The sequence below is a fragment of the Patiria miniata genome, unplaced genomic scaffold (genome assembly GCF_015706575.1).
Source record: "Patiria miniata isolate m_02_andy unplaced genomic scaffold, ASM1570657v1 HiC_scaffold_1, whole genome shotgun sequence".
NCBI classification, from domain to species: domain Eukaryota; kingdom Metazoa; phylum Echinodermata; class Asteroidea; order Valvatida; family Asterinidae; genus Patiria; species Patiria miniata.
In genome coordinates, this window is record NW_024037047.1 from 34,327,310 (window position 1) to 34,339,289 (window position 11,980).

Below are 11,980 nucleotides of genomic sequence, written 5' to 3' on the forward strand. Positions count from 1 at the left end.
TTACTTGGATAGAGTTGGATGCCGCAACCTCGTTGTGATATCCATCTCCCACTCTCATCATCAGACACACTGTCCCCATCTTCGTCCAGTTTCTGGATAGTCCAAGGGACGGAACCCATTGTGGTCAATGAAGCGCTGGTTACTTCAGTCATCTTACTGATTGTGACCTCGTTGGTTGGTGTGGCTTCAAGTGACCTATTTGTGGTGCTGGCAAATGTTGAGTTGTCTTCAGATGAATCCAATATCCCCAAGAAATCCTGGCAGTCACACTGAGGACACATAGACTGTTGAAAAGAAAAAAGGTTTTAAGAAATAATAAAAGGATAAAACAAATTCAGTATTTATTTGTAAAAACTATATTTTTGTTTTTGACACTCCAATGCATTTATAATTCTGGAGTCCAATGCTTTGGACATTGGTATGCTTGTCTGCATTACATATACATGTGTACTGGTCTGCATATACACGCGCACACCCTAGCACGTTTTTTATGGTGTCAATCGAGAATTTTCTTTTGATCCTCTTCCCTTTTCCTTTTTCGCAACAGCTCTCATTGGTTTTGTACACATTTTCCAACCGCGGAGTCCTCAATTTGGTTTCTGACCTCGATTCATCGATGATGTTGCACGTGTGTGTCCTCGATTTACACCATAAACAAACGCTGAGGTACATTACCTACCTTGTGCGCAGGGATAAAAATATTCAACTGTTTTTAAGAACATCAAGGTGATATACCCAGGGTACATGATGTGCTCTGCGGAATCTATCAGGTTGTCAGACATTAACTTATGAAATATGTCATATGAAAAGTCATCAACCAATGAAATTTCACAATCTTAAAGCTACAGTCCATCCTTTGCAGTTATCCAGAAAGTAACTGACGTTATTAGTGTTGACAATGGTTGAAAAGCATACTCGGTTTAAAGATAGTAATGGGACTTAACTCCCTGTGAAATAATTCTTTCTGGCAAGCTGTGATTTTGGAGAAATCGTTTTTAATTCGGCAAAGCACCCGCAAGCATTGACACAACTAAACTTCATCAGGTTAGTTGTTCAGCACCCTTCTTAAGATTTTGAGCACTTTTGTTGCTTCAAAAGTTGCTACAATTCGGCGGTTCAGTTCGCGACATCAAGTAGCTGCAATCGGCTGAACGAGAACGTGAACGAACGCTGAATTTGGGCGCAATTCAAAACATGACTCAGCAACTTTTGACTTAAAATCAAGATCCTAGAATATTGTTTTTCTCGGAATATACAGCATTCACTGAGCTAAAAGATCATCAGGTTAGTTGTTCAGCACCCTTCTTTAGATTTTGAGCATTTTGTTGCTTCAAACGAACATAATGTGCAAATTACAAATGATGTACTCTACCTTTAAACCATGGTACTAATAAACACTGTTGCAGTCATGCCCCCTCTATCTGGTTGCCTCACTTACCTGGTTGAAGGGTTGGTCATAACAGCACTGACAGATCCCTTCTTGCCAGTTCTCCCGTCCACCAAAGTCATATTCCCCTATTGCTCCATCCGGGCCATCCCAGAATAGAATGCTGGTCACACTGTGCAGGTCAGGTGGGGCAGCTTTCAAGTCAAACTATCATTTCAGAGAAAAAGGCAAAGGAAGTCTTCTGAGGTACTTGGCAGTAAGCAGGTCATATCCATTGTGTGTATGTGAGAGTTAAAGTCAACTCTTCACAACTCAATCAAGTCATTCAGTCTTTGGTTGAGTCACAAGCTTTTTACATGAACTGCAACAAAGGCATTCCTTGGTCTCTGGTTATCAAGTTTCTTGTGACCTTATGTGAATGATGAATAATTTGACAATAACTCTAGTATTCAGAGTAAATGTGCCATGGGAAAATATGCATCAGATGGGAGTTTTGCGTCGAGGTGATGAAAATCCAATTAAGTTTCCCCTTCACCGACGTATAAACGGAAATATATGCAGAAATTAAACATACTAAGCTTAAAAGAAATTAAAGTTTTTAAAACCATACCAAGACCAGTTCTCTTGTACGGATACGAGAAGTGGAAAACGAACAAAAGTGACAAAAACGAACTAAACTCCTTCCAATATCAATGCCTGAAGAACATAATGCAAATATGGTGGTCAAATATCATATCAATGAAAGACTCAATAACGTAACCAAATCTCAAAAAATAACCCAAAAGTAAAACAAAGAAGTTGGAACTGGATAGGTCACGTAATGAGGAAGAAAAACTGATCACCACTGCATGACAGCCTTGACTTGGCAACCTGAAGGCAGAAGAAAAGTTGGAAGACGGGAAACAACATGGAGGAGGACAGTTGAAAAAGAGAGAAACGAATCCAGAAGGAAAACATGGAATAAAGTCAGGGGACAAGCACGGGATAAAAGAAGATGGAAAATGAGCGTGGAAGCCTTATGTGCCACCAGGCACGAAGGGGAAAGGTAAGATAAGGTCAGTATAAAAGAAAATGTATGCGAAAACAGAAATATAAATGAATTCAATAGCATTTTGTTCATACATTGAAATGAATTGAAATTGAAGCAAATTCTTTGCAGGAATTGTTGGGGACAAAATGAACATCCTGGATGGCATTACTGATTCACATGCATTAAGCACGCCACTGATGTCATAGCTGTGAGGGGCTGATATCTCAAGGTTTCTGGCGGAGTACTGACCTCATATTCTGAGCTTCTTACAATCTGTGCATTGGTGACGTAGGCTCCAGACAGCATACGAGGCCCTCTTGTATCTCTCTCCATAATCAGCATCACATTCTCATCAGATGCATGTACCTGGTTACCAACAGCAAAGGGGTTAAAATGAACGGGTTTTGGGCTGTTTGCCTGAAAACACCTCAGGATTTTCTATTGATAAATAAATACATATACTTAAACATTTCAAGATTTACATCGTGAAGTCAATAAAAAGTGAAGTTAGCAGTGACACTGTGTGACGAAATATCTCTTTTGTGAACTTTGTGTTTCAAGTTAACGTTTAGAGTTCCAAATTTCACACATCTGTGCTTTAATGCCTCCAGCTACGTAAACCCCACAACTTGTTGGAATTCAGCAGTCTCTAGATGAGAAACAGAGTTTACTGATCACAATGTTATTTTTGTAAGAGGGTATCTGTCCGAAAGAAATGAAAGAACGGTACCTCACATGACAAGCTTTATTTGACAGTGTGCCACAAGGGAAATTCTTGAGGGGAGGGATAAGAGACCAATTACTAAGCTCTGCCCTATGCATTTTCGACCAATCACAAACATGATTAATGTCCGACATGCATGTACATTTTTCGTCATGCAGTGTGGCATTGGAGAAGCTCACGTACGCGTGACATTGCCCAAAGTTTAGTGCATGTGCAGTGTGCCCCACATATTGAGCATTAGTAAGTGGTCGCAATAACTTCTGTTCCCCCACTGAGTTCATACAATTACTATCAGAAAGAAGTTTCTTGAGCCTACCTGCTGTGACTGATACTCCAGGTCCCACTGCTCCCTCTTCATGTTCCAGAGTCCCTTGAAGTCCATCGCTGACCACTGTGGATCAGTGAAGGGAATGTCTCTCAGTGGACAGGGTGGGCCCTCTGGGTTGGGCAAGTGTAGGATTGTGCCTGTAGAAGTCAAGTCAACATAAGTTTATAGATTAAAAATTTTAGTAAGGATGTTAGATACTGTCTGTTTATGAATCTTATAGACTCACAAACTTCCCCTCACTGATGAAAAGACAGAGATATGACAGCAATGTTATAGTCGAGTTGCGTCTGAGTCTCGAGTCACTTTGAGTCAGAGTCCAAGACTTGAGCCATTTGGTTCAAATCTGTCTCCGAGTCTGGCCTTAGCTGTTTGAATTTCAAAGTGCTAAAACATGAAGCATGGAAACTGCAAACAACGTGCAACATCCTCAAAGCCAACGTGGTACACATGTCTATGGCCATATCAGCACGTCCGCCTATAGGCCTATGCAGGGATCTGGCCATAGTCGCAGCGGAACCATCAGCTCAGAGCCAGATTCGCTGGTTCATTGCATCAACCATTGCCTAAGGTGGCACAGAATACCAGCATTATTTCTTGGTGCTCTGCCCAATAATGATCTTGCAGAAATAGGTCCATGCGACGTGACGTATGCTTGTTGAAAGTATGTTTACTCAAGGTTTGTACATGTATGTTGTGTGAAATAGATGTGCATAGACATGGACACACATGTAAGTGATACGTAAGTGGCGCACTGTTGTGGGAAGTCTGGGAGGGATGATTTTAAACAAAAATAACACCACCTAGAAAGTAGTGTTGATACAGTTCCTGCGCTTAACGTTCTCTAGCATTGCTTTAACGTTACTTCCAGAAAATATACATCAGGGCCCATTTCATGCTTACTGTTAGTGAAAGCAGCCGAAAATTCCTTGCTTACGGTAAGCATACTGCACGGGTTAGCAAGGAATTTTGGCTTCTGCGCATGTGTACATCCTGTAACTAAGGATCTTGTGCTTACATGGTTAGCACAGAATTTTTCTGCTAGCCCGGTTAGCACAAAGTGGTGATCGCAAGTGCGGAATGCTGTGGTTAGCAGAACCATGAAATTGGGCCCAGAATTATGTTTTTTAAAGTAAATTTTGTTTTGGTAGAAAAATGCATGACTCGTGAGTCACGTACTCATTAGCGTCAAGTCTGAGTCATGATGGTTGAGTCTGAGTATGAATCTTCTGCCGATTGTGACTCGAGACTGACTTGACTCCGAACCCTGGACTCGAGCCCTACAGGGTTGACACAAAGATGCTACGTTTGTGCACATTCCGATCAGAAGTTGAGTCGATGTGCCTCAAAAAGTCATCTCAATGCTTCTCGGTCCAGCACCTGATTTCATGAAACTCTTCGTAACTTACGATGCGTCGCAGCTGCGACGCGTCCTGTCATCCATTTCACAAAACATGTCGGAAGTGCGACGTGTCGTAGGTGTATTTATAGCACAACTTGGTGACTGTTTTATGTATTTAGTCAGCGTACAGTAAATAGTCGTCTGATATTCAACAAAGAGTCATTGGATCTCAGCTCGAAATTTGTTAAAACGTAAAACAAAATGGCGGCCGTGCTGCAATTTTGAAGGAAAACAAGCTTTCAGTGGACTGTATAGCTACTTTAAAATTTCAATTGCAATATTCCAGTCTAATTCATAATTATTCAATGAATTTTCTATTTACAACTTTACACACATTGCCTTGGTACTATAATCTCGTTTATGCAATGTTAATGGCATCAAACTGGCTAAGAAAGAGACTCTTCTTATATTGCGATGACCACTAGACACGTCGTAACTTGCAACGTGTTTTAAGCCGTTGTCAAGGAACTTACAACGCGTTCAACACATCGCAACTTTCGTGAAATGGATGATACGACGCTTCCCGAGTTGCAGCGCTTCGTGAAATCCGGTGCTGGCTCCCTGCTGTACATAATGATATGCATGGCAACAAGCAATGCAACCATGCATGCTGTGGAGCACATTCCAAAGTTGAGCGGTCAAACCCGGGTTAAATGAAGTTAGTCAAACTATGCTTAACCATGGTTCACGTTTAAACTTGCTGAACTATTCATGCAAGAACATTAACTAAAATTATGTAGCAATTTCCATTTACCGGTAACTTGGGTTCTGTCGCCGCTGTCTGTCATGTCCATCTTGAAGTCCATTCCATCAACTACCAGTCCTGCTGTCGGCTCAGACGAGTCAACAAAGATGGGTCCTACTTGGGATAGGACACTGTCTCCTGCATGGTTAATGACTGACAGCTGAACAAAATAGGGCTGGTTTGTCTGTGCAGAAAGGAAATGGTATATGATCAGTGGTAATGATTTAATGCTGAACTTTGCAAGTACAACCTAAATCAAGCCCTTGACAATTGTTTCAATGTCAGGGATGTAGTCCAGTCCTTCACATGTCCCTGCAAGTCAATCACGAATCCTCAAGTTCCAATTCAAATCAACTGCTCATGGATAATGTACGCTTAACCACAGGTCACGTTTAAACTTGCTGTCGGCTCAGACGAGTACAAAGATGCGTACTACTTGGGATAGTACAGTCTCCTGCATGGTTAACTACCGATAGCTGAACAACATAGGGCTGGTTTGTCGAGTTACGGGTCATTCAGGACAATCAAATGCTCATCGAAGGTGCATGAATGTGCAGGGACATGGGCGCAGAATGCTCGCGCGTTAATTGACCAGATCGACGTTTATGCCAAAAACATGGTCAACAGAACACAATTCCATAGTTACAAACCCTAATGTGTTTTTTTAAAATTTAACTCACAATTAGGTTCAAGTCCACGAATGTGAAATCGTTAATGCCTGGGCCGAGTACCAGCCAGTCTTGGTTGGCTACCGCAGTAAGGTTATCCTCATCCTCATTACATGATGCTGCTTGCACAAGGCGGAGGTTGTAGGACTTGATTCCACTCTCATCATCTCTGTAATCCTCCCACACCACAGAGACAGACTCAGTACTGTCAGTATAGGCAACAGGCTGCAAATACAAGATTCAAAACTCACAGACAGGTAATTCAGTGCGAGTGTGATTGGTGGGTTTTAGTCAGTTGCATGAAATATTGGCAAGGAATAAAGCAACTGCTGTTTTAAGTGTCAACAAACAGGCGCTGAATGATGCTGCCAATTTCTACATGATTCTAGATGATGATGCATGAGACATTGATGTTCTTATTACATAAGGATTTATTAAGTTCTGGCACCAGAGCTTCTACATGTCACTCTGTGGTTGGTCGGTCCCCGCAAAATTGACCAAAAAACGAACCTCCTACCAAATTTTAATCTTCACAAAAATGCAAACAAAATAAATTAAATACTTAAAGCTATAGTCCATCATTTGCAGCCATCCCAAAAGTAACTGGCGTAATTATTGTTGAAAAACAAACTTGGTTGAAAGATAGTAAGGGAACTAAACTCCCTGTGAAATTATCCTTTCTTGGAAGCTGTCATTTTGAAGTAATCAACGACAGAAGGCCTTTCCAACGGTGCGTCTTAAGACGCACCGTTTATATTAGTAGTTCGTTTTGTTATTCGGCGAAGCGGGCGCAAGCATTGGCACGACGCACATGCGCGCGCGGTTGCTATAATTCGTCGGATTAGTGCCCGACGTCGCGTATAGCTGCAATTCAAAACAATTTAAAACATGATTCAGTAACTTTTGATTTGAAATTGAGATCCTAGAATGCTGTTTTTCTCGGAATATACAGCTGAAGCTTAGCTGAAACTTCATCAGGTTAGTTGTTCAGTATCCTTCATTAGATTTTGAACACTTTTGTTACTTCAAACGAACAAAATGCACAAATTACAAATGATGGACTATATCTTTAACAAAATTTTTTTGTAACACTTCGTGAAGCCATTTATGAAAATGTTGTAAATGTAGGTGAGATATGTGCAGTAATGTTACAGTCACGTGGTATCTCACGTGGTATATAGCGCATTATATTTTTTTTGAAACTTAGGGGGCTTATTTTGGTGATTCGCTGGTGCAGAAAGGAGACCGGTGCCCCGTCCGACGTTCAACGTTGATTAAGTAGCCAGTTACTTATTCGACATTCACACTACACATGTAAACCCTAGTACGGGCTACGTTAACGCAGACCGTGTCAGGCAAGGATAGATTTCATGCAAGACTTTCCTGCCAGACAGCCAGGGCCAAGTTTGCGCAAGGACTATAGTTGACCAATGGTTAACCATAGTTCAACTAACGCTTGCCTGAACTCTGTCTAGTTGACGATGGTTGACTACACTAGTCGACTATTTGGAACCAACCTACTGGGGCTGGTTGCATCGCTGGTAACCAATAGCCGTGCGCATTCATAACGCTAGCAAAGTAGCAGAGAGCCAGGATCCAGAAGTTTTGCGATGACATTTTGACCAGCGTTTGACTAGAGACGTTCGCACGCTGCTATCAGTGCACAGGCGTAAGGTACATCACAAATCAACCACTAGTCGACTGATGGTCCTTGCCCAAACTTGGCCAAGAGCTTATCGTGCACTTGCACTTGTTTTTCTTAAAAAGTGTGTCACTGATTACTAAACGTTCGAGTTCAGCAGTGGTGATAGATGATTGGAACGCCTTGAAAGTTAAATTTCATGCACACTGGGCATCAAAAACACTTCACTTGTTTAAAAATCACCTCATGGCAAATTTAAATTGAAACTGGGCATATAGCTTCTGGAAGATTTGAGAATAACCAACCAGCCCCACCCCTCCCAAAAGAAGAGAGAGAAAAAAAAAAGAAGCCTTTTCATTACCCTCATGCTAACATGTAAGAGAATGGTCCAGCATGCAACCAAGCCTTAATGGCAGGATATGCGACAATGCAGCAACATGATACACTGATCTCCTGATGACTTACCATGTCATAGAAAGGTCCAACACGCAGCCTACCCTCAATAGGTGGTGTGATATCCACAGAGAAGTAACTAGTGGAGGAGTTACACTGTCCTCCTTCGTTCATTCCTAGAAAGACAGGAGCATGAACAAAAAATGTTTTTTCTGTGCTATTTATATAAAAGAAAAACAGGTGTTTATTATTAAATTACAGAAATACGTTTTGATTTTCGTTTTGAGATTTGGAAGGATATGAATACATGTATAAGTGGAATTAATGCATTGAACACAACTCATGGTCAGCGTTGGTCCATGGCCCCTATATGGGAGGCCCCCCCCCCCCCCCCCCCCCCCCCCCCCGCATCCTGTTTCCAACTACACTCCCTCATGAGTCATGGCGCCAGATATGCAATTCATTGGGGAAATGTCAAAGAAATAAATATTACCTATATAATAATACGCAAGTCTCTGTTTGGATGTTTGTTTGGATGTTTGTCCGGGCTTATTCTCGGAAGTGACAGGTCACACAGCGCTCCATCTCTGTGGGTGGGTGAGGCTTGGTCCAACTTAGATTTTGTCAACGTTTGTTAAGCGATTGCGACCCTGGGGGCCCCTCCCAGGGGTCCTCTCTCTTACGTACAATGTATACGTACATACAGCGTGTAAATGGAGTAAATGGATACCTATGAGGGCAGTGATGGTTATTGTGATTGAATTAGCTTCCTTGCGCCTAACAGGCAGCATCGAGCTGCATACTCCCCAGGGAGCTGAGATGGTATATGGAATGTTTAATTGGCCCAATGATTTGGGGTAATAATAATGTAAAGCGCTTTGATCTTAGTTAAAAGCGCTATATAAGAATCTGTTATTATTATTATTATTATTATTATTATTATTATGTACATATATTCATTCAGGTACATGAATGCAAACGCTGTGGTTGTATCTGAAAGGGGAACTCCCAAGCTGCACTAAAGTATGACTATAGAGGTCGCTGTTCATATGGGTCTGTATGACAAAAAGAGCACCGATTTCCGGTCGGTTTCGGGCGTAAACAGATCGCAGTAGGGGGACAACTTCTCATGGTAATCAATCGCTACATCCAGCAACTCTATGCGTCCTACGAACCGCCAAAGCTGGGTAACTGCCCAGTATTGTTATTATGTGCCATGAAATGGGTTGATATTGTTGAGGCAAGTGAGATCAGCTTCATTCTGAGACAATTTGCTTTCATTAGACAGAAGTTAAACAATGCCCTATGATGCACAGCCAATATTTCACAACTCAACCTCTCTCTCGTAGGTTCTCGCTCAAGCTACCCATCTACCCTGCACAAAGAGTTACAATATTCACCCACCCACAACAGTGACATAGTAGGATCCTTCCTGCGTCAGATTCAGACCCTTGACCTCCACAAAGGTATCTTTGCCTACAAAATGCATCGACCTCTCATGGAATGTAGTCTGGGCCTTCGTTGTCCCCAACAGCATATCCAGGCAGTCCATATCTTCAGGTAGGATGGAGGAAGTGGATAGTTCACCCAGACCAACGTAGTACAGCAGGATGGGGAAGGTGGATTGAAATTTAGCCCACATGAGTTGCACCTCAGAGACAGAGTTTACATACTCTGGGACTTCCACCTCACTTCCTGAACAGATGTAAAAACCAATAATAGAGAAATTTAAAGCTGGTGTGCATTATTACCAGATACACAAAAAATATCATAAGCTTACCCACTGGATGCTGAAAAAAAATCAAAGCATGAACTAGAGAAATCAAGTTCTCAGTTTGGGAAATTTTTTTTTTCCTTTTTCAATGCAACATTTATATCTTCCAACCACAAAGAAATATACAAACCATTCAGGGTGAGTTAAATAACATGTCCCATTGGACAAGTCCTTATCTCCCACAAAAATTGAAAATGTTACCAGCTTTTTCTCTTCAGCAAACAGTCGGTCTGGATATTGACTGTAGTCAGTACGAGAGCTTCACTGATATTTAACCATGCATGAAAAGGATCCTTTCTTTGTGACTACCCAAAAACACTACCAACACAATGTTTCCTAATATTTGAAGGAGATAGTTATTTAATGGCCAGCACACTGCTAGACAGAACATTTCAAAGTAGCCATGGCAAGGCCACAGTTTACTGCTGTCCAAAAGGGCCTTTGAATTTAACTTGTTATGGTCTCCCAATGTAATGACCACCCCCAATAACTTTGGATCATTCGAAATACGCAGTGGATAAACTGGAACCAGACTAGGTCTCCCCAACTCTCCTTTTCTGGCCGTTGAAGGAGTACTTGAACACGGAGCCCATACACAAGTAAAGGTTCAGACAAATACAAGCAAGCAATTTTGAGCTCCATCATATGTAACATAGAAAGTGCTTGCACTACCAACTTGTTCATACAAGGTTAGTGAATGTCTGGTGTCCGGTGTCAATTTTACCCTCAGCTTAGATATCCTAAACATGAGAGAAGAAAAGTCAAAACGGAGAATAACCTACCAAGCACTGTGCTGTCTATACCAACATTGATTCCTGTTGATGTCACCTCAGCTGTGGCAAAGCTAGCACTATATCCCCTGACTGTTACGTAATACGTTGAGTCTCGTGCCATGAGGTTGAGGTTAGTGAAAGTGACTGTTGTGTTCTGTCCGACATAAGTGAAGGGCACTTCGTTGTCTCTGGTCTTAGGGTAGCGACGGTCAGTTCCAACTGCGGCCTCGTAGTAATCCACAGTTTGCTCTGTGATGTGGTCTTTGGTGACTTCAGCATTGCCTGAAGGGGATTCATGGAAATGAATGTAGGGAAATCAAGTAAAAAGTCAAAAAGTCTAAATCACTACAGTTGAAGACTGCTACAATGAACATCACTGTACCAAACATTCAGCTATAAATTCGAGGTACAGATATATACCAAACATTTCAGAATTGTTGTCCATTTTGTCTGTCACAAAATGCTTCTTGATTAAATTTGGAGGTCAATAATCCTTGAAACTTTCGACCCCCAAACCACCCTCCCCCCTCTGGTTTGGCGCCTGGGTATAGTTTAATTATTTCTGTTCTAGTTTTTTTTTTTTTCATGCTACTAGCCATCTAATCCGGTTGACTTTAGCTTAAAATTCAAACCCTAACAGCAGACTGTCTACCTTCAATCTGTCAACACCTACCTGTGTGATGGATAGTTTCTTTAATCGGCATCCCTTGTCCAAAGCCCTTCCAGCTTGCTGATATCCTATCAGTCTCCTTCTGGTAAGTCAAATCATAGCCTACTAAGAGGCCATCATAGACCTGGCCAGGTATCAAGGGATCACGCTTGACTGTGATTCCATCAGATCGGACCGTGACAGCCAGGCCCAGGGCGTTAGTAGCCCGCACCAGGGTGTAGTAGGTCTCACCATCGGTCATTCGAATGTCTGTGTTGGTGTCTGAAGTTCGCTCTAAGTCAAAAATAAATCCATGCAGACGCAGAAATTAAACTTAGATTTATGACCAGGAAGTTACGGCCTTAATTAAACAACTACAAAGAAGTCAATAATATTTCCGCCCATTGAACATCCATTTTCTTCTGAATGTCAAACTTTGTGTGACATAAAATGAAGTATTTTCATTCC

The 11,980-nt window shown here is 41.7% G+C and overlaps 1 protein-coding gene across 1 annotated transcript in view; it reads right to left on the reverse strand.

Moving 5' to 3' along the window:
* Positions 1-11,980, reverse strand: part of LOC119729086 — a 195,881-nt gene that overhangs the window by 32,636 nt on the left and 151,265 nt on the right. Inside the window, 10 exon segments of the mRNA XM_038201595.1 lie at positions 5-284; positions 1,439-1,594; positions 2,667-2,783; positions 3,458-3,606; positions 5,623-5,797; positions 6,294-6,506; positions 8,389-8,492; positions 9,721-10,011; positions 10,873-11,145; positions 11,537-11,806. Of these exon segments, the coding sequence (XP_038057523.1) occupies positions 5-284; positions 1,439-1,594; positions 2,667-2,783; positions 3,458-3,606; positions 5,623-5,797; positions 6,294-6,506; positions 8,389-8,492; positions 9,721-10,011; positions 10,873-11,145; positions 11,537-11,806 (2,028 nt within the window).